Source organism: Myripristis murdjan, chromosome 3 (assembly GCF_902150065.1).
Source record: "Myripristis murdjan chromosome 3, fMyrMur1.1, whole genome shotgun sequence".
Lineage (NCBI taxonomy): Eukaryota > Metazoa > Chordata > Actinopteri > Holocentriformes > Holocentridae > Myripristis > Myripristis murdjan.
Window position 1 is genome coordinate 8,775,579 of NC_043982.1, and position 23,852 is coordinate 8,799,430.

Sequence of the window (23,852 nt, forward strand, 5' to 3'; positions counted from 1 at the left end):
AAACAGTTAACGTATCAATGCGCGAACCAACGGTCACCGCTCGTGCCGGTGTTCTTGTGTCGCCTAGCAACCACTTTTGTTTAGCTAGTCTCGGAGAGCTACAACGGTAGGCGGAAAAATATAATTATTAATCCCTGAATGAAAAATTAAACATTAAAATTATGCGTTATTTATATAACGCTACCACGATAGTGGCCCTTGTTTTATATACAAGTAGCGCACCACGCGGGGCCTTGGTTTGATTTTAGAGCAAGTAAATTAAGTCAAGTCAAGTCGAAAAGAGTTTACAATAAAGCGTCCTGCTTTAACTTTCAAAGTAAAGTCCTTAAAGAGAAGCTTGCGACCGTCACGACGTCTTTTGACTAATACAGAGTAAAAGTCAACGCGCCTTACGTCCGGTTTTAGCCGGCTGTTTGCGGCTAGCTTGATGCGACTCTGCTCGAAAAGCGCTCAATCTTTCTGTCCCGTGTACGCGCACGCACCCCCCTTCTCTCTCTCTCTCTCTCTCTCTCTCTCTCTCTCTCTCTCTCTCTCTCTCTCTCTCTCTCTCTCTCACACACACACACACACACACACACCCCTTTCTCTCCAAAACCCCCTTGTGAAGCAGATTGACAGGCTAGAATGAAAATGAGGCGGACACTCGGTCACGACTTCAGTGCGTAAGCGTCCTTTTGAGAAGACCTCTAAACTTGGATCATATCACCATGGGAGCTGTTTGGCTTGCAAGGGACTTTTGTTTGTTTTTGCTCTTGTTAAATAGCCGCCAAAGCGCAGCGCGTCCAGAGAATCGAGGTAGGACTGTGTTTTTCCAGCCCTGAGACTTTACGCACGCTTCCAGCAGTGCGTTCCCGTTTCCACTCCGCTCTCTCTTGTTTCTGTAGCCCAACACCGATTGTTTTTGTTTTTTGCCTTTCCAGAGGAATTTAATTGATTTAGGAATTTATACTATCTGCACACCTACGTTTGTAATATAAATTTTCTTTGGTATGCGAATTATAGGAATGTATAAGCTTTTGCATTACTTTTCTGTGAACTTTTGTGAAAAATTCCCTGCAGTAACAGAGTAACAACTGTTGTGATCTGAAGGGTAGCTGACCTGTTGTTTACTTTGTCCTTAAAAAATCTCATGGTGATCTTAAAAAGCACACACAGCTTTCATGTTCTAGTGAATGGCTGATAACTGGAAATTTGCTTGTGGATTTTAACGCAGCATAGTTCTCATGTACTCTGGCAATCATTGACCAAGTCTCACATGTATTTCAATAGATCCATGCGCAGAGGAGAGTGATGGCTGTCACATTGATGCTATTTGTCAGAATACCCAAGGCTCATACAAGTGCACGTGCAAGGCAGGCTTTAAAGGAGATGGGAAACACTGTGAAGGTAATTTATCTTTTTTTCTGTTGAGCTTTGTGTTTCATGGTCGTATCTGGTTACCAACCACCCTGAAGTGGCAGGCTTTGATCACAGATATTAGATGCCTGTGTTAATTAGCCTGTTGAATGATTTGTGGCTTTTTTCATAGAGCTTCCTTTTAACAAAAATTCACAATAATCTCCGATTTGAGCAAGTGTCATTGCGGTTTCCAGTGTTTGTTGATACTTTGTGGTACTTTTAAAATGTCCTATGATGATCCTTATATTATTTCTGGAATACTCATAGGACCTCAGTTTCCTCTTAATTTATTCTTCATGTAGTTCTTTGAAATATATACATATAACAGGCATGTTTTTTGTTTGTTTGTTTGTTTGTTTTTTCCATCATTATTATTTTTTGTTATTGGGGTTTAGGAATTAAACTTTTTTCTTTTTAACTTATTGCACAAACAATGAACATTCATATGCGCTCACTTGTGTTACATTTTTTTAGACATTGATGAATGCGACCTGGAGTACAATGGCGGCTGTGTACATGAATGTAACAACATACCAGGCAATTATCGCTGCACTTGTCACGATGGATTCAATTTAGCACACGATGGACACAACTGTTTAGGTAAGATAAGTTGTAAACTGCAGTGTAAACACGCTTCTTGGAAACAGAGCGTGAATTGTCAGCTTTTGTTGTGAAATGTTTACAGTTGTGGTTATACAATATGTGATATCAAGCTTCCCAGGCAGATGATACTCCTTTAGTTACAATATTTGCAACATGGTGATCCCCTTTAAAACACACTGTCAAACCATTGCTGGTTTTTTGTTTACATGCGTAATTTATTGGACTGAAGATAAGTTTTTGTAAGGATTTGTTTACATTTTTAATATTCTCAAACATTGGACAAAGTGGAGAAAACCAACAGTTATTTGACTTGTGATGACTTAAGAAATTACTTGAAAGAATTTGCAATAATAAAGTCAAGGCCACCAAGGACACTTCTGGATTTTATGTTAAATGCCCTTAATGAATTCCACGAATCCGTCTTCCTGTAGATGTAGATGAATGCAAGTTCAACAATGGAGGGTGCCAGCACACTTGTGTCAACACCATGGGCAGCTATGAGTGCCGCTGCAAAGAAGGCTTCTTCCTTAGTGATAACCAGCACACATGCATCCACCGCTCTGTGGGTGAGTGAGCATGGGAGCAGCACCTTACACCTGTGTCTTTTAGATTTGCAGTCTAAGTGATGCAGGACTCAGTAGAACCTGTCTGCAGGGAACAGTGTTTTTGAAGGAGTACAAATGAATACTTTGAGTACTTTGCCCTTTTCCTTGAGTTTTTTTTCTCTCTCTCAGGTTCATTGCATGTGTCCTCAGTATTGAGCTGGGAAAGGGAGACAGGAAAATGTAGGAAAATTTTCAAACGCTCACATACAAAGCTAAGATTGACAGCACAATGAGGGATGACAGCTTTTACGTGGGCTCCTGTCTCTGTGGCTTTATCTGGAGAAGGGCACATACTGTGTGAAAAGACACTCTGTGTCCGAGCGAACGAAATAAGTAAATAACTGCAACACTTGGCTCTTTGTAGCTTACGTCACAGATGAGCCTAACGTCCCTGTGTATTTGTAGCTTCCAGGCCAGATGTGCTTTTTGTTCAGTCTCCTTCACTAAATTGAACTAAAATACAAGTGCTTTCCACCCCATTGGCTTTTCCCTGGCAAACTTGGTAAATCCTGTGGACACAGTCACTCAGCTGTGACCGTGCTATGCAAATGATACAACATGACTCATGTTGCTGTTAGAAGTATTACTGAAAAGAAGAACAGACTGAAAAAGTATAGTTTTTGGAAGATGAACTAGCAAACAGTTCCTGTTCTGGAAACAGAATGCCTCATTTTTACAATCAAAATACATAATGAAATACTACTACTACTCGTACCACTGATAATAACATTAATAATAAAAATTATTTGTTGACATAGCTGCCCATGTATTTTGAATATGCTAAGCATGGGGGCGCTCATACTGAGAGATTACTTGGTATGAGTGCCTTTGTATAGAGCCAGTCATTCACTGTAGGAGAGTTTCATTGTGCCCCTTCTCTATCCCAGAGGGCCTCAGCTGTATGAATAAGGAGCACGGCTGCGCTCACATCTGCAAAGAGACACCCAAGGGGGGTGTGGCTTGCGAGTGCCGCCCTGGGTTCGAGCTGGCCAGGAACCAGAGAGGCTGTATCTGTATGTGCATGGAGATCACTTTACTATTCATATGTTTAGACACACACAGTCGTCTTCAAGTGCCGTGCTGATTTTCTGACCCAAGGCTATTTATCGTTGGTCTGCAGTAACTTGTAACCACGGTAACGGAGGCTGCCAGCACACCTGTGAGGACACGGAGCAGGGCCCCATATGCAAGTGTCATGTCAGGTATACCCTGCACCCTGACAGAAGGTCGTGTGTAGGTAAGCACTGACCCCACTGCTTGGAAAAATCAACCATCTAAAATATAATGGCACAGTCAAGCCATGTAGAGCCCATTCCTACATTGTCTGCTATATGTGCAACCTCTGCCTTATCCTGTGTTTTTTCTTGGAGATGTTTAAAACTCTCCTTTAGTCCTCTGGAAGACGCAGCAACCCTGTCTTAAGGTGGCATTTCATTTTCTCCTCGTTTTTGTTTTTTTCTTGGGACTCATTTTCCAGCGTGTGTCCATGAATAAGCATCATACAAAACTGACTAGTTGTCCTAAAACATATAAGAATAGAGTGTCAGTAGATAGAGATATGACTTTTTGTGTTCCTGTTAATGTTTTTTAGGAAGTCATTTTTCCAAATTACAGCTATTGATCAACATGGACCCAAAAAAGGAACATGAACACAAGGGCCAGTATATGCCGCAGTTTGTTTGTGTAGTAAAGCGGAGGTGATTTTGGTGCCAACATGAACGTGAAATATTTCTCTAAACAACTTGTCTGTGCCAGTTCTCCCGATAGGCAGCGCACATTTCTTTTTACCCTCCACACAATAGTCAGGGATGATAAGGATCAGCCATCAGATGCTGGGTAGTATCTTTCCTCGCAGTGGCAGTGTGTGTGAGGTCCAGGCGTATCACTGCGAGGTTGTCTCCAAATTCACTTTACTGATCCGCTGTGATATCTGCCACACACCGAGACACTACACACTGGATATCCCAAGTGTAAACATGCCTCTGGTTACAGAAGGGTGACTCACACAAACACCCAATAAAAAAAAAAAGCTTTCCATCAGCCAACAGTGAACATTTTTTTTAATGAACAGAAAAGCCACAGTACATGTATCAGTTAGCAACTCTGGTCATTTCTTATGCCTACTATCAACCTGTTTATGACTCATCTCACTTTATGTCTGTGTTGCAGAACGAGATGAAGCCACCACTGAGTCCTCAGACCACAATGCCACATCCTTTACCGAGGTTGATAAACGGGTCAAACGGAGGCTGCTCATGGGTAATAATTACATTCATGCAATCATGCTGCTTATTCATTGCACTTGCTTCACCTGTATCTGCAAGCTAACCAGTGGAACGTAATGTTTACAATTGCTTGACGGTGTGTGGAGCTGCCAGGATCCTGTCAGGAGTGTTCAAAAGGGGAGAGGAGTAATGCATAGTAAACCAATGCATTCCTCAGTCTTTAGAGCAAACTGTGAAATGACTCTGGACTCCCACTTTCTCACACCCGATTTCCCCCCCAGAAAAATATGCATTTGTGACAGTGTGGTACATTTCACATTTTCCTTCCATTTGGGAAAGGTAGAATGCAAACTGGGTCTGTCTGTACACCTAAAACGTTAAATCTTTAATACTGCACAAGTGCATGACTAGGTTATGAACTCAGGGGTTTTCTTCTAATGTCTGTTGTTAAGTTCAACCAAGCTGTTAACATGTGCCTCACTAACTCTTACTAAGACATTATCCATTATGAATGCATACAAATGGTGTACACATATAGCAGTCATAGATTTGAGTCTCACTAACGAGTATCCCTCTCATCTGGTGTATTGAAATTCTGGACAAATCACAAGCATATATTGTATATACTTTGCCAATTAAAATGTTGAAAATTCTTTGTGAAGCTCAAGTATGTAGAAAATAGATCACTTTTTTCCTTTTATGTCCATCCTGCTGTCAGATGGTTTCAGAGTTTGGTGTTAAGGAAATCAAGGCTCTGGGTTATTTATTTCTGGCAAATGAGGAGCAGTATAGGCCTAGCACATTCTGCGTGGATCAATGTCATTAATTCGAGTGCATTCACATTGTGTTCTAAAATTCCAGAGACCTGTGCAGTAAACAACGGAGGGTGTGACTGCACCTGCAAAGACACATCCACAGGTGTACGCTGCAGCTGCCCTGTTGGCTTCACCCTGCAGCCAGATGGAAAAACATGCAAAGGTCAGACTTCCAGTCCACTGACAGCCTCCAAAGAGAGGAGCAGTCTCCTGGTTCTCTCATTCAACTTAGTATAACTTGTTTAGTTAAGTCTCGCTAAAGGGTTGTCAGGATATCACCTATTTCCCACAGATATTGACGAGTGTGAGCTTCACAACGGCGGTTGCGATCACTTCTGCAGGAACACCATTGGCAGCTTTGAGTGCAACTGCAGGAAAGGCTTCAAGCTGCTGACGGACGAACGCTCTTGCCAAGGTAGAAATGCCTTCCTACTTGTTTGCTTTCTTGTAAATGTGGAGCGTGTGGCTCGAAGCTGCACAAAATTGATTTGTATGGTGAAGGTATGCTGATAAGACAGGGTGGGACATCTCAACAATAGCAGTAGTTCTGCCATCCAAGACAGTTGTAAAATGGTAGATACACAGTGGGTTTGTCATTACAAATACAAAACTTTTTTAAAATTCTGGTGGAGATCCCAAGGTTTCCAAAGAAAGAATGTGTTGCAGAATTACATGACAAATGTGTATAAAATGTTGCACAACACATCCAGATATTGTTGATTTGATGTAATGCTGCAACCATAAAACAATGGCATCTTGGTTTGGAATATTTCACTCAATATAAACGTGACATAGCTTCAATGAAATGCTACAACCAGCAGATACTGAATCGGACAATATTGTACAATATTGAAAATGGCTTTTTTTTCTCAATTTAAAGCCATTTAAGGTGAAATATAAGGGGAAATTAGAGTTCAAAGGGTTAAAGCTGCAATAATTGAATCACAAAAACCATATAGATTCAACTGACAAAAAATGTGTGGAATAATTATGGAATCTGTCAGTGAGACGGCAGATGATGAAAGCCATGCAGGCTCAGACATTATGTGCTTATTCCACGCTTTTTGTTAGCTCAGCCTAAACAGTCCTGAATTAAATCACCCTTGTCAATTTTGGTTATTGCAGCTTGAATGTTTTCACCACATTCTCACAAAGCAGAGGTCTCCCCTGATCTTACTCCAACTCTTAAAGCCAGAGCTACATTACCTCTACAGCTAACGTAGCATACTGCACACAGCCAATTTCATTTTCAAAAACACAAAAGTGTTTTTAAGTGGGAAACCCCTCTTAATTAAGACTGCAACTGACTGCCCTGCTGCCATGTCATCTGCCTGCTTGTGATTACAGATATAGATGAGTGTTTTTTTGAGAGGACATGTGATCACATGTGTGTGAACTCCCCTGGTGGTTTTGAGTGTGTGTGCAACAAAGGCTACACCCTGTACGGACTGGCCCACTGTGGAGGTGAGACTAAGTGTGTGTGTGTGTGTGGGTGTGTGTGTGTTAGGGTGGTGGTGGGGGGGGCTACACAAAACCACTTTGGCATCAGGCACAGTTATGTGATTTATAGCTGTATTTAATTGTTAAACATGAAGTCACAAGATTAAAAAAGTAAATATTTACTTGTTCAGCGGTGAAGCGGAACATATAATTATTATAATAATGTTTTTTCCCCTTTCCTCGCAGACATAAATGAATGCAGTGTGAACAATGGAGGTTGTGAGCAACGTTGTGAGAACACTATGGGTGGATTTGAATGCCACTGCCATCCTGGTTATAAGCTACACTGGAACAAAAAGGATTGCATTGGTAAGCCAGTGCCTCTGCCTATATATATATGAGGCATTTGCACATCTGGTATGTGTCATTCTCTTTGGAAAGTGTGAAAAGTGATAATACATGCCATCCAACATTATTATGAACTGAAACTTGGGAGGGACAAAAACAGGAGATACTTTTAGTTGTTTTCTTTTTCTCTTTAATTTTCTGTCACCAGTTTTCTTGTGCTTGAAAAACATAAAAAGTCACACAGCTGCAGTGCTTTTGGTGCGTTACAGTATTGGTCTTGTCTGTTGTTCTTTCTGTGTCTCACCCTCATGTGCCTTTTCCTCCTGTTACAATCAAGCGTGTTCTTTTATACCTTGGAGTTTGTTGTGGTTTCTATCTAGAGGCTGAGGGTTTACCACCTGCAAACCCCCCCTCTAAACCTACCTTGAACTGCAGTAAGCAGGAGGGAGGAGACCGCTGCTTCCTGACATGCCAGTCCCAAGTTCACATCAGTAGTGGTGAGTTGGTTAGCAGGCTAGTCAGCTAGTTGTTTGAATAGTCGGCAGCGTCGGCCTGCAGAGCAAAGCTTCATGTTCTTACATGCTGCCTGTTTGCTTTCACGACTTGGCTTTTGTGGCCCTAACTTTTGTCTCTGTCGGTCTGTGTGTCACGGCCCCATGTGTGTTTTCAGGGACGGAGGATTCCTACACTGTGACCTGTGGAATGCCTCTGCCCTGCTTGGCTGAAGCACAAAAGAACAACAGTGGCTTGTATTGCTTGGGCAAGTACAGAGCATCACAGATTTTCATCAGCCTCTATCTCTCCACTTTGACACACAGAACAGTAACAACTTGATAGCAACACCGGAATTCATTGTGCTCATTTGATGTATAGATAAAAGGATTTTGTACTCATATTTTGTTTCTCTTGTAGGTCCAGAGACGCCAAGTGTCCCACGCATTAAGACCACAGCCACTTTCAGGTCTGGTACCACAAAGTGCAACTTAAAACGAAGTCAAGAGAGACTGAAGGAGAGCCTTAACTCTGCACACTCAGGTACAGAGGTTCTTATACCACATGATTAACAACCCATCTGAATACAAGACTGATAGACATGGAATTAAATTACAACTCGTTCCTGTTACTGTTTGTAAAATAATTTGGGTTTGCCATGATGTGCCAACATCTCATACAGCTGTCCAGAAATGATGAAGCAGACCTGCTTCAAAGTTATGCCAAACCTATAGCCAACCACGAAGGAAATTTGTAGCGAAAACGGTGCAATGTTCAGTGTTTTGAATATCTGAATACTACACATTGTCTGGCAGTGACAGGGGAAGGTGTAATTAGCCATGGCATGCCTTTCAGTTGGGTCCGACGTAGCCATCAGTCAAATGGATTTGCGATTGTGGGATTATTTTGTTTCTCCAAAGGGTTCCGGCATGGTCTTTTACATCACTCAAATTCACTGAAAGGGCACATAATTGCTTTAAATAAAGGATGATTTCTTGGTGCCATTCTGTCATCTTCCTTTGAACTTGCCTTTCTACATACTGATAAAAGTGTGGGGGGATCTTATATGATTAACTGCTTTGACAGATTATTTAACACATATTTTTATTGCTTGTCTTTCTTTTCTGATACACTTTCAATACTTAGAGTAGATCGTCAATCAATATGTCAATCCAGTAACTGGTTGTACAGTTGTGCCATAACTTGTTCCTAGTATTAGAGGCTGTGATTTTCTTTAATGCTTGTGTGATTGCGTGTGTTTGTCTGTTTCTTTGTTTCTGTCGGGATTCCGGGTTGGTTCCGGTTGGTTGTCTCCCATGTCCACAGATAGCAGGTTTCTCTTCACTGAAAACATCCAGTTCAGCTACGTGAGCCTGCGCTGCACCTCGTCTGGACGGCGAATGCGCAGCCGCCACGGCAGGAAAGCCAGTGAGGAGGATGGCTCCTCTATCACAGCTGAGTTTGAGCTGGATGTGAACCTAGAGGAGGTAACAGGTTGGTCTCTCTGTGCTGCCTGCCTGCCTGCATGTGACCTCAGCTTCTCTTTCTTTCTTTGCTCTCTGTTTGTCACTAAACAAACCAAACTGGTAAAGTATCTCCTGTTTTGACTTGGCTGTGGTGGTGGGTCGAGACACAGGGTTGAGGTGTTTCATATTTTTTTATGAATGGTGGCCAAGACTGTTCTTTCCTTGATTTTAGTGTTTGTATGGTGAAAGGTGTTGGTGGGCATTTAGTATTTGCATTTAGGTATGAATGCACGGTGTACTGGTAGGTATGTGATATGATATTGTGCCCCAGAGACAGCTGTGGTATTGAGTGTTTCTCTCAGCAGAGAGCTGCGATCTGAACTGCGTGCGTCGTCGCTCAGAGAAGCGGCTCAGGAAAACCATCCGAACCCTGAGAAAGTCCATCAACCGGGAACAGTTCCACCTCCACTTTGCTGGATCAGACTACGAGCTGGCCAAGAGCCTGGGCCAGCCAGTAGACCTGCCAGGGCAGTGTGTGGCAGGACAGGTGCTGGTGGGCAGGAAGTGTGGTGAGTAGGCACTCTTTGCATTTACCCATGATTAGGACATTGACCATTCAGTGAGGCAGCATTTACACTGGAAATCTCAATGCTTTTCACCTCTCAAGCACTTCTGGTCCTGCTAACACACGGCAGCAATGACTTTAACTAGTTCCTACACACAGACTAGTTTCATAGTCATGTCTACTACTTCAGTCAAGTAACTGAAGTAGTCCATGCCAGTGAGATATATTTAGACAAGTTGGTTTAATGATTGGATTTGGAGCAGGTGTTGGCCAGATGAGTGCCGTATTTGGTTTTCAGACATGCTGTAATGAGCTTGCAGGGAAGAACAGAGAGACTGTTGTTGGCCCTCCAAGCTATGAGATCTTCCAGCATCTCCGCAGGATAAGAGTGTAACGTGACGGGTGATGGCAGGTTCCTGGGTAGCTGTTGCCTCTTGGTTGGGTTTTATATACAACCCATAATGGTGAAAATGTTCATGACGCATAATGGCACACTGTGCTGGTGGGCTGAAGGCTGGTATGTGTTTTCTCTGGCTGAGATGAGTGCGCGCCCCTTAGTTTTGGGCCTCAGTTCTCTGCCAGCTGCATGCTGTCTTAATATCAGTGTGAATAAAAAGGGAGGTATCACTGTTGAGATGTTGAAATGTTTGAAATTGAACGGCCTTGTGTTTTATTTACCAAGAGAATCAATTGACTAATCCTCATTCTGAACTACCATCGTGTCATGAAGGAAATCGAGTAGATAATTTGAATAGAACCAATGAAGGGTGGAAAGTGCTTTCCTTCAGTCTTTCTAGGTCTTTGAACTTCTGCTGCTGGAGAACAATAAGCTATTCTATAGCTTTCTAGGAGATTATTTCACTTTGACTTTGAGACAAAATGTCACTTAATGCAGCAATCATTTGCTCTGTCTCCAAACAGGTATATGTTCTTTTTACCCTTTGTGTCTAATTTACATGAAATACATTTCTTGTGCTGAGCTGATATGATATAAAATTCAACTGCTCCTGTTGGGTGTTTTTATGCTTCAATAACAAGGTCTTAAGTATCTTGATTTCTTAACTCAGTATTCCCCCGCTGCACTTTCAGGTCAACATTAAGCAGTCTATTGGCCGTGGCAGGGGTGCAGACATGTAATTTGGGAGGGGGCCTGAAAGGCATTCTTAACCTCCAGCTCTTTAAAGGAGCTATATTTTTCCCTCCTCCCCCACCCCACTCGGGCTTAGCTCTGAGTGCAGTTTAGTCCTTTCAGTTTGCCCACTCCATTGAAAACCTCATTGGGGCTTGTTCTCACTGCCTCAGAAGGAGAGGAGACTAAAGCTGTCCCGCCATAACAACATAGCCTGTCGCACTTGGAGAAAAGCTGTGCTTTCCTTAATCTTTTGTGCATTCTTTAAAGCATTTCTCTCTCCTTCTCTGGTATATTAGTGTTCAAGGTTGTATTAGCTTTTATACTACTCCAGCATATAATCTCTGTGTAAACACTTGGTGTGATTTTTTTTTATTATTAGTAATGAAGGCATTTTTCCTTTCCCTTGATTGTGTTTTATTATTTCAATTAATTTTAAAAGACACATAAAGACCTCAACTTGTCAGCTAGATTGCTTGATAGTATCTGTTTTGTTTTACCACATGAAAAGTAAAACACAACTTTGGTAAAGCATAGCAGGTAAATGATCAAGAGATGCTGTGAAGTGAGCTCGTCCACTTGTTCCCATCTATTTGATAGTGATAGCCAACTTGTTTGCGTGTTTGTTTTAACATTGGAGATGTTTAGGAAGTGCTGTTGATTCAAGCTGGCAGTTTGAGTGCTGCGGCCCCCCTGCCCCCAGGCAGGGCCACTTTGCATGACCCCCAGCCACTAAACTGCTAAAGAGAATTGACTTCAGCCACACCATGGGAATCAATTAGCATCAGCTGTTTGGGCCTCTGCTTGATGGGCGCAAGAAGCGATTGGGCCAAGCAGAATGGGGGGATTCAGAAACCTGACCCCTTTTATTGGGTTCAGCTCCTTACCACTGTGATACCGTAGTGTTTTCCTATGTCATCAAGTAGGCAAAGACTGAGGACTTGAATAGAGGTGAAAGGTCTTTTAAACCTCTTTGGGGCCATCAATTCGAGGACTCTATAGAACAGGTTCTTTGCATTTGAAAGGCTTCAAGTTTTTTTTTTTCTCTCACTCTCACTCTCTCTCTTCTCTCCCTCCTTCCCTCTGTCAAATAAAAGCTGTTAGAGGACAATGCAATGATGGCTCCTCATGGTCTTTCAGAATAAACAATAGGCTGCAAAAAATGAACTGCTCTTGAGAGAATTACATTTTCTTTCTTTGAAGGAAAATCTAACAATTTGCTGAGCCACATATAATGGATCTATGTTAAAGCTTTTGTGTGTCAACTTTTTAGAAATAGTGGCTCTCTGCTGAGAGGCAAATCTTTAAGGCTACTACCAAGGCACTTTTTGGACTAAAGGCCTGAGGGCCTAATTGATTCATTCTGTTGTGAGATCAGCTAGTTTTCAAGTCATGAAGTTCTGAACACCAGCAGACAGACACAGTAATTCCCAAATTAATTACAGGCATCACTCTAGATGGTAGGAACCAAAGCAAAATGGTGCTCATCCCTTTAATCAAGTCTGTTCACTCTTCTGAGATAAGTGGCAAATAAGCCCTTTGATTTGCTTGTGTGTGCTTTTGCAAGAGGTGCGGGTGCTTATGATAGCATTAAGAGCTCTTCCCCGATGCACAGTCTTGCTGTATGAAGTATTAGCACTTGTCTGATGTGGGACACAAAGGCAGCTGTGGAAAGGCTTGCTGCTTCTATATGTCTGAATTTTTTTTTTGCATACGTAGCTACAACAGGTTTAAGTGAGTTTTAACAGCTTAACACTGCATTTCCTATTGTGTGTGTATATTTGTGTCTCTTCTGTTTGTGTGTGTTCTGTCTGTATTTGCGATGCACAACTTCCTGTGTAAATGTGGGTATATGTGCAAAGGGCCAATGCTTCGTTGTTGGTGTCCCTAAAGAAAGGTTTTTGGTCCTTGTCTGATCTGTGCCATTAGTGACAGTGTTTATTGGTACCGCATTGCTTAGTAATGCTACAGTCGTAATGTTACACTAATGTTACTACTTTTCCCAGTAATGTACTAGTGGGGGGATGGAGGGTGGGGCCTTGGAGGTTCTCCAACAGGTTAGATTTTACTGAGTGAAAGCATGGCAAATCAGGCAGCAAGACTACTAGCTTATTACACTGTAGTGAATTAACAATATGGTGTTGGAAAAGATAATTAAGCTACATACAATGAGAAATTAAATGGGGCGACTATGGTCTGTGACGGTGGCTAAAATTCCACCTGCATTCAACCATTTTATTTTCTCCAAGGCTGGATTTTTTAAATGTTTGGTCGTACCACTGGCTACCATGCATTTAAATTATTCCATTCATTAATTGCTTTGAATAAACAACTACTGCAGCAGTGCCAATTTATAGATGAAAGCCACTTTTTAGAAAGACGTTGCATGTGCAACACATAACTGTCCTGCCTGATTCACAGGGTCTTAATTCTCACTTTCAAAATTAGTCCGGCATCATAAAAATGCTACCTGCGTTACACTGAAATTAATCACACCGCAATTAATTTAATCAGTGTGTCTCTCGTGATGTTTGTGACTAGTTATCTATCAGAAGCTGTGGTATCTATCAAGGTTATGATAAACATTCACAGGATGAATGTAATAATGATTTACTACGGGTTGTATGTACAAAATTTTATAAGAGATTATATAATGTGTCAGTAAAGACATGTTCTTTTATGTCAGTGCTTACAGCTAGTTATCTAGGTTGTCTCATTGATATTTAAAAGTTATCTAAATCCCTCTGATTGACCTTGAGCCTAAAGCACACAATAATCGATCAGCTGTCATAATAACTGAAATAATTTATGCTTCATCTTGTTTACTAAAATCTATTCACATTAACCTGCTGAAGTATTTAAAACTCCGTTGACGCTGCGCTGGCAAGGTTTCCAGTTGACTTGCTGCTCCAAAACAAACACAACTTGCTAAATTGGCTTCTGATTGGTCAGCAATTGATCAGGCAGATGTGTAAGGAACCCATGTGTTTCTACAGTTACGCAGAGACAGACAGAGATTTAATAAGTCTAAAGGGAAAACAGGAAAAAAAAAATCACAGTCTTCTGGCCTTTAATTGTTTGCACAAGGTCAAATCGCAATTGTAATTTTTATTTTATTAATAATAAAAACTTTTACATCATCTGTCAGCTGCCATTCCTTTTTTCTTCCCTTACATTATCAAACATGTTAAAACGCTCATGTTAAGAAACTGAGAAATTCATTTAGAAATCAGAAACTTTTGACAAGTGGGAGCATTTGCCCGTTTCCTCTTTTGAGTCCGTCCTGCAAGCACGCACAAACGCTGCTCCGCCGCACAATTACTGTTTCTGTTTGAACACACATGAGAGGCAGCAGATGAAGTCTGGGCTGCCTCTCTTGTTTGAAGACTCCGGCTTGATGATTGTTCAGGTTTAATGGTCTTGTCGTGCAACTGAGCCGCAATATTTGTAGTGTAGATCTACAGTGCGGTTAGGACTGTTTCATTATGTGTAGCTGGAGGGCCGACTTCTGTAGTTGTTCATTCATGTCTGTGTTTTACGTTGTCTGTCTCACCTGTCTTGGTTTTTGTAGTCGGTTGTTGCTACTTCAAATTGATCTGTCTAAAAAATTAACGCAAAAGCTACTTAATATTTATTTTGACCATAACACCCTTTACAGTCTTTTATTAATTTTTTCCTTCTTAAATTTCATTTATTTTTATCACTATCACATCATTTATTACTGTTTGGCTTTACTTGTCTTTATTCTTTTTATTGATTTTTCTTTTCAATTTTATCACTCTATTCTGAAGGACGTTGTTGATGTATTTTGAACAGTTCTGTAAATTAAGATAATTGTTATTATTACCAGTGCAGACACATCATTTAGTTTTAGGTTTTAGGTTGCTTACTTCATTCCTTATTTTGGTTGTACCATCCTGAGCCGAGTTGTGCTTTGTGTAGAGGCAGGGATGCACATGTGTGAATCATTTAGGTGATTCTTAATCTAATTTGGTCTCACTCCGCCACCCTCTGTTAGTGAGCTGCACCGCTGGGACGTACTATGACGGCGACCAGGGAAGGTGTGTCCTGTGCCCGGCGGGAACGTATCAAGACGAGGAGGGGCAGATGTCCTGTGAGCTCTGTCCTGGGCCTGAAGGGAGATCAAACTCCAAGGTGGTTGGGGCTCGAAACATCTCAGAGTGTGGAGGTAAGAAAACTATAGCAAGTGCCATTATAAGCTGAAGTCAACAGATGCAGGCTATGAATAATCGGAGCGATGGCACACTTTATTTGGGTTATTTTTCAGGCTTTGCGGTGCGTAGTGACGGGAATGATGGCAAAGATTAGGGGATGACGTGACAATTGTTTTGAACTGGCCTGAAAAACACTGTAATGTTGCAAGTGCTTTTTTTTTTGCACCTCAGCACTGTGAGGCACCAGGAGGCCCGAGCTGATCACGTGAAAGCTCAGTTTACACTTGAACAGAAACACAGCTTGTACAGGAAGACCTGAACAAGTCAAAACAGCAGCTGTAAGCAATAGGGATTTATCCAACCAAATATTATGAGCATTACGATTTTTAAAATAAAGCAGATAGTCTATATCAGCATAATCAGTACACAGACTTTAGTTTCCACTCCAAAAACAGTGTGGCGGGTCGGCCTTGCAAGCAGGTCCACCAGTAACCAAGAAAAAGAAGATTTGGAAACTGCTTTTTATACAGATTGAAAATATTTCTTCTTTTTATTTTTCTTAGGTATATATACCAGTGATTTTTCATGTTTAGCATAATATCTATAAAATGTATGAACTTCACATTTCTGCTAATCTTTTCCCAAAGGAAGAAGTCATATTTTAAAACTCCTGTATCATTTTCCTACCTTTTATCCAGCGATTGGTCTCTATTCATTCCACTGTGATATGAAAATGAACTTTCAGATACTTCAGTCTTTCTTCACACCAGTATGCCATCACTGTAATAAAGTCGTCCACATTCGTTTTCCTAAAAGCAGCAGCACTGTTGTGTTTTGATGACTTGTATTTTGGTGGAGTGAAACAGCTCCTCTAACAGAAAGTAGTCCCCAGAGAAACCTTTGTTTTTCACAGACAATTATCAGTTCTGTAGTTTATGAATGCTGATGACTTTGTCAGCAAAGACGCAGAACATTAGAAGATGGGTATTTCAACTAAAAATTCTAATTTGAAAATCAGGGGAATTTTGTTTATATGTTGTGAAATCTTTAGTGCCCCAGCATGATTTGCAGAATGGTTTGTTGACATGTGGGTAAATCGGCATAAATGGGCCAAACATTCAAAATCACTGGTATGGTCTTTTAATGTAGGAATGTGTTTAGAGTGCCCTATCTAGATGTTATGTGCATATAAACTGTAACACAAGTATTCAGATCAGTACATGGCTGTATGATAGCTTGTATCAAAGTCTAAGATCGTTTTCTCACAAAAAATAATTATTTAAAGTTGTTCCCTGAGCCATTCACACATATCCATTACAATTAAATGGCAACAGTGGACACCCACATTTCAAATAAAAAAACAACAATAAGTAGTTATGATGGTCCATTTGTATGCAATGCAGTGGGTGTGAGTCACCTTTGTTCACCTCTGGATAGCCAACAGATCCAGTCATAATCACAGTGCAAAGATATACAAAAAATATATATATATCCATGAAAGAGCACAGAAAGGTTCTCCTTGATGGTCTGATATGCTAAAAAGTTATCTTTAAATGAGCCTTTTAGAATTTCATCCTGTTATGAATATGAACCACACAGGAAGTAATGCTGTCCCGATAAGGATCTCCCTGGCAGATGTTCTGCTTTGTATAAAGTCAAAGAAGCCTGGGCTTAGACGTTAAAGATGTATTTGAATTCAAAAGGCATACCCCGGCCATTCCCAGTCCTGAATGAAAGGAAAACAAGCCACCATGTTTTGGTCTCCTCCACTGCTGTAATCGCAGCCGCAAAGTGACTGCAATGTCCCAGATCCCATCTCCTGCCTCGCTCAGTGACAGACTAAACAACAAGAGCTATCAGCAGACTCCCCCAGTTTGTGTAAGTCACTCAGGAGATATGTGAAAGGTGGTTCAGTTGCAGATAAAACACATTACATCACTCCATTAGCATTTAGGGGGCTTAAGGTTTGCTAATCGCTCTTATCTTAATGGTAAGGGAGTGGATTTTCTCTTACTGGGCAAGAAATGGGATGTCATGGGAAATGGTAAAGCCATGAAAAATTAATTCAAGGCAAATGGTGCATCTCCATAGGGCGCTCCAGGGACATGATACAGGCCAAAAAGTTTCCCAAAATGATGCCCTCTGTAACATCATGTAACAACATCTCTGACATTTTTACTACCTGTGTGATATCCCCTGTGGTTTTATGAGCATATCAGTTAGCCTGGCATCTGCTAGGCATGCTAGGGTTGGCACACTTGGGGTTTTCCAAGGTGCACACACACAAAGTTGTATTAGTTTCAGTAAACCAGTAGTTTCACAAAAACATGCAATGCTGCAATGTTGCTCAAATCGCTGCTTTCAAGTGTGATCAACTGCTGCTCTTTAGCTGGCACCTTTCAACTCAAAAAGTTCTCATTTCAGTTCTCATTTTGTTTCGATCCACTGATCATAGATTGGCCTTGCCTGCACCTGTTTGGAGTCTTTAAAACTCTAACTGTAGCAAATGTTTTTGTGTGCTCAGGTCAGTGCTCCCCAGGTCAATACTCTCACGATGGCTTCATCCCTTGCCTGCCCTGTGTGCTGGGAACCTACCAGCCAGAAGTGGGCCGCACCTCCTGTTTCCCTTGCGGAGGGAACCTGGTCACAAAACACACGGGTGCTGTTTCCTTCCAGCAGTGTGAGACTAAAGGTGAGGGGCTCATCTTTCATGTTGTTGTCCTAGGATTAGAGCACCGTAACTCCATTTTTTTAATGATTTAACATAAAAGGAAGAATTACATGGTCCTGCATGAACATATAAAAATGCATTGGATAAACTTAAAAATGCATGGATGTTAAAGTAAAAACAAGCCTACTTTGTGCGTGAGTTCCTCCAAAGCTGACATTCTGGAGAAATGAGGTTTTCACCTGCCAACAGCATCATGTTGTTGTACAGTTTAACATTCTCAAGGATATTAAGAGGAGCTCTCCTGCCCTCTGCAGCGGTTTCTTTGAACTTTAAACTAACTCCCTGTAATCTCTCTCTTTGACTCCTGCAGTCCAGTGCTCTCCCGGTCATTACTACAACACCAGTACACACCGCTGTATCCGCTGTCCTATGGGCACTTATCAAGTGGAGTTTGGCCAGAACTACTGCATAGCCTGCCCTGGAAATACCACCACTGACTTCGATGGCTCCACTAACATCATGCAGTGTAAAAGTATGTATGTTTGTTCGTAAAACAAGACTGTTTCTGAGTGCATGCTGCTTGTATTACATGCAGCAAATTGTGTATAGCAGCGACACAATGCACTGCAAAAAATCTCCATCTTAACAATTCATTCAGTCTCATATTCAGTCTTTTAATCTTTTTCTTTAAACAGGTGAAAAAATGTGCTTGTGGAACGAGATATTTTATACTTATTTCCAGTGCAGTTTCACTTGTTTCAGAAATTGTTGTGGAAAATATAAATATGTCGAATATAAATATGTAGTTTAGTGAAATTAAACCAGATCGTTCTGTGCCACAGTCTCTATTTCTGGTCTTTATAATTAGCATCACTGCACCAAGAATGAGTAAACTATTTGACACGGTTCTGTCACTTCACAGACCGGCAGTGTGGAGGAGAACTGGGAGATTTTACCGGCTACATTGAGTCACCCAACTACCCAGGGAACTACCCGGCTAATATCGAGTGCACCTGGACCATCAACCCCCCGCCCAAACGCAGGATCCTCATTGTCGTCCCAGAAATCTACCTCCCTATCGAGGATGAGTGTGGAGACTACCTAGTCATGAGAAAAAGCTGTGAGTCCGAAGTGCTGTTGATGTGATTTCACCACAGGTGGCCAGATTGGTGTGATAAATGTCTGTTGAAATGAAAGCTGTTGTCAGGGTTGCCAGGGAAAACTATATAATGTGTCGGAGGCTGATCCTATTGTGCCCATACCCTGATTTGACAGCTCTCTCCAACTCCGTGACCACTTATGAGACTTGTCAGACATACGAACGACCCATCGCTTTCACCTCCCGGTCCAAGAGGCTGTGGATACAGTTCAAATCCAACGAGGGAAACAGTGGGAAAGGCTTCCAGGTTCCATATGTTACATATGATGGTGAGAGAGAAATGTGACAACTTGCAGCATATAATATAATAATGTTTCTGCCCTCATTTATTTAATAAATTCCAAGGAATCTTTTGCCTTAAGGATTTTTTTGTTTGTTTGTTTCAGAGGACTACCAAGAATTAATAGAAGATATTGTCAGAGATGGAAGATTATATGCATCAGAGAATCACCAGGAAATTCTTAAGGTAATTAACTGTTGTGTTCAAAAACATTGGCATACTATCGCAAAAAAAGTTCCCTACAGTATGAAATGGTGCCCTGTACCTTTAGATTTAATGTCATATTTGCATACATATTTTCCAAATATAGACTGTTGTTGAGGGCATGCCTGCTGCAGGGTATGCCAAGGTATGTTTTCAATCAGTACAAAGTTAATTGAGTAGATCAAAACATTTAATTAGCATGTTGTTAAAAAAGTTCATCATCTAGCCCGCCCAATACAAAACCACACTTGGTAATGATAGAGGTGTCAGAATTTCCATCAATTTACCCAGGAAACTGCAAGTCCACTCATTTTCATCTTATATGAGTATAGTGCCCTCTTTTGGAGATATGTAGAAATGCAAGTTACATACAATATGGCTTTCCTTTTAATTCATGTAATGTGTTTCCCATCAGGACAAGAAGCTCATGAAGGCCTTGTTCGACGTCCTGGCCCACCCACAGAACTTCTTCAACTACACAGCACAGGAGTCAAGAGAAATGTTCCCCAAATCCTTCATCCGATTCCTGCGCTCCAAAGTCCTAAGATTCCTGCGTCCGTAGGATACACGGTGATCCTTCTCTACTTGCTTTGTGGATGTTTCATTAAAACTTAGACAAGATACCAGCATCAGTTCTCTCCACTGACCACTTGAAGAGCTCTCGATAGTTATCCTGTTCTCACATGGACCGACACCACAGTGGCCTACACAGCTGATCCTAAAGAGAAAGCAGACACGCCAAGCATGCAGACTTTTGTAAGTGGACTTTAACTGGACGTTTGAGATACAAAGAAAGATTTGTTCTAAAAATGCTCTGGAGCGCAGACATGAGTGTGCTGCCTCAGACAGCCAATAGGGTTTCTTTTTCCAGCTGTTCCATTTGTTTGGAAATATGTCTGAATGCAAGTTTGCAATGACTTCATAACCTCCTCTCCACCTCCGGATTAAAATCCAATGTGCTAGCTTGCTCTTTATTTTTATTTTTATTTTTATTTTTTTTTTTTGAAAGATTTGAAAAGTCTTTATTTTCATATTAGTAATACAGTATGCATCTATCTGAATATTGCTAAATACATATTCAAATCACAACATAATGAGAATGTTGCTAATAGCATTGTGATAAGACACAAGTATGGTAGCTAACTGAGATATATACTGAATGTCAGCAATATATAGAGTGTGTATGTAGTCATAACATAGGCTACTGTCTCACAGGTAGAGTTGAATTGTTGACAGAAATACTGCTAAATATAAGAAACAAAATATAGCACATACGTGACCTTTTCTTGGGAACATTATAGCACTGCAAAATATGTAGTGACACCACAAAAGCAATTATTCTTATGAATGTTTTGTATATGATGTAAAAAGTTGTAGGTGAAATGCTCGTGCATTGTAGCAAATAAATCCAGCCCATGTTCATTTTGTGATGTTTCGAGGTGACCAGGAAAACATTTCCCCTTCTACAAAAACCACGTGTTGGCTTTTAGGGTGTTTGTTAAACATCATCGCAGTATCAAAAGGTCACTGCCAACACTTTTCACTATGAACCAGCAGCAACCAAAGACAACTCTTCACTCTGCAGACACTCACACACTCGAACGTCATGGAGCAATGTGATTTGAGATGTGGAGTGATAAGAGGAGAGAGAAAAGAAAGACATGATCGGATATGAAATGCAGGTTTTGTTAAAAAAAAAAAGACAGAAAAAAGAAAAATTGAAATAGAATTACTCTATTCACTTGTCTTAGATAATAAATGTCTGTATATTTTTTATCATTTTGTACATCTAACATGCTGTAAATAAAGATAGTAAACTTATTTGTGCGGTTTGTTTAATTGTAAATTAGGCAAACACACACACACACAGACTTATTTGGATGCAAAATGATACAATAACATGAGGTTTCCCTGCAGAAAGCTTACTTTGCACTGTTGGTATATTCAGGTGCATCAGAAGAGTAAATAAAAGCTACAGCCCTTTTGTACATACCTAAGGTTTTTATAATAAATATCTATTTTTATGTTCATATTTGGACAGATGAGATTTACATATACATGAGGGCTCCCAAACATTTTCATGAGCCCCAAACTGATGTGCTTTAAAGTAGTGTCCCACAAAAACCTCCCTTTGAGAATACACTATATGGACAAAAGTATTGGGATACACCCTCGTCCAATATCAGTGTCTGACCTCACAAATGCTCTTCTGGATGAGTGGGCAAAAATTCCCATAGAGACACTCCAAAATCTTGCAGAAAGCCTTCCCAGAGGAGTGGAAGCTGTTCTAGCTGCAAAGGAGGGTAAAATTCCATATTAATACCTATGGATTTAGAATGGGAGGTCAGAAAAGCTCCTGTAGGTGTGATGTGGAGGTGGCACAATGCTTTTGTCCATATAGTGTATGTGCTGTTGCATATAACACAGAACAACAATGTTACATATTGTATCATAACTGGCACATTTGTTGTTATCCATCGCCCATCTCTTGTCCATGTTTTGTGCCATCCTCTACCCACTCTCTGTGGCTTTCCTGTGAGGAGATGAGGAATGCTGGTTATAATGCAGTGCATACATTTGACCACAGAATCACGCAGTGCTCAGTCTGCCATGTGGATGTGCGGAGACAGCTGTAGGGAGAGCTGTATCACCAGTTACAGGAATTCACATTTATACCATTCATAAGTTAAGTGAAATCAAGTCAGGTTTATTTATCTAGTCCCTTTCACAAAAGGCTTCACAATGCAGAGAAGTATACAGGCAAGTAAACAACCAAAATTCACACTTTCACAATTATGGGTGGATTTGCACATATGCATGCAGTAAACACAAAGCATATACCACAAGGAAAGCACAACAAAGTAAGGATAAAATGTAGTATAAACTATATAAAATATTACAATACATGTATTATCAAATTTACCTTCAGTAAAAGCAGCAATAACAAGACAATGCCAGTAATACAACATCACAAACATATCCCTACTACTGTGTACAATACAAAATACCACATGTGTAGCCTGCAGTGCAGTTGTGCAAATTGTAAGAGTTATAGTAATATCTCGGTATATGGTATAATAAATAGACTGGCTCCCTTGAAACCTCCAGTGAACATCATGGGTGTTTGGGTTCACTTCATTTGTCTTAAGATATGGGCCTAATGGAAACCCACCATACTACACCCATAGATACACCTCACACTGCATGCAGCATGTAACTCGGGGCACATAGTCTTAAGTGGGCTGTTAGTATTCCCTTCAAAAGTAATATGGGGGTTGGTAAATAATGCCTGCTGTGCATGTGAAGGTTTAGGCTCCATATTCACTGACTTTAACCCCTTCAGTGTAACTTCTAACACTGCAACACTATCTGCGAAAAGTCACAAGGAGCGCTGCTTTATCTTGAGCCACCGAACACTTGAAAACTTAGGTTATTTTCCACTGCTGTTTAACTGTTATTACTTCTGTTTAACTGTTATTACTTCTGTTGAAATTGTTCATATTCCTATCTTTTTATAATCCTTGTTCATAGTGTCTATATTGCTTACTAGTCCAGTCATTTTATGAAAAAACCTAGGACAAATTGCAAGAGAACCAAACTCAACTGATTTTGTATCCTCAGTTTGTCCTGAGTGAGGGAAAAAAAGTCCCAAGAAATCTCATTGGTGGAAAGTTTTGAAAATCACCTATTTAGGACCACATATTACCAAAAAACACTGTTTTTATCACACAGGGGAAAGGGATTCCAAATTTTACTTTCAGATATCACTATAAAAATTCACAAGTTGATTACACTCACAAAGACAAGAAAAAAAGTCAATTACAAGTTCTTTGAATTATTCTGTTTACACATGCATATCATACATTATCTGATTTGATATGCATTAATAAGGAATATAAGGAATAAATGCCAGAACAGATATTAAAACAGTGAATTAAAAGGTTACTAAATATATAATAACCTTTTAATTCACTGTGATATAGTAACCTTTTAATTCAAGGTTACTATATATATAGTAACCTTTTAATTCACTGTTTAAATGTCTCTTCTATCATTTATTCCTTATATTCCTTATTAGCGCATATCAAATCAGATAATGTGTGATATGCATGTGTAAACAGAATAATTCAAAGAACTAGTAATTGACTTTTTTTCTTGTCTTTGTGTGTGTAATCAACTTGTGAATTTTTATAGTGATATCTGAAAGTAAAATTTTGAACCCCTTTCCCCTGTGTGTTAAAAACAGTGTTTTTTGGTATTATATGGTCATATAAAGG

At 40.4% G+C, this 23,852-nt stretch overlaps 1 protein-coding gene across 4 annotated transcripts; it reads left to right on the plus strand.

The window, feature by feature from the left end:
* Positions 1–649: 649 nt before the first annotated feature.
* On the plus strand, positions 650–21,376 carry scube2 (signal peptide, CUB domain, EGF-like 2). Of its 4 annotated transcripts, none has more exons than XM_030048532.1 (23): positions 650–795; positions 1,270–1,386; positions 1,873–1,998; positions 2,433–2,567; positions 3,494–3,619; positions 3,727–3,843; positions 4,776–4,865; positions 5,693–5,809; positions 5,939–6,061; positions 6,994–7,110; positions 7,333–7,455; positions 7,815–7,931; positions 8,105–8,194; positions 8,347–8,469; positions 9,253–9,420; positions 9,755–9,961; positions 15,105–15,275; positions 17,786–17,953; positions 18,303–18,464; positions 18,855–19,052; positions 19,208–19,360; positions 19,478–19,557; positions 19,991–21,376. In XM_030048532.1, the coding sequence occupies exons 1-23, from the start codon at positions 708–710 to the stop codon at positions 20,135–20,137; spliced, it is 3,063 nt and encodes a 1,020-aa protein (XP_029904392.1). In that variant the 5' UTR covers positions 650–707; the 3' UTR covers positions 20,138–21,376. The 4 variants fall into 4 exon arrangements, with proteins under 4 accessions (XP_029904392.1, XP_029904393.1, XP_029904394.1 ...); XM_030048533.1 differs by having other exon boundaries at positions 9,758–9,961; XM_030048534.1 differs by lacking the exons at positions 7,815–7,931; positions 8,105–8,194; positions 8,347–8,469; positions 9,253–9,420.
* Positions 21,377–23,852: the final 2,476 nt, after the last annotated feature.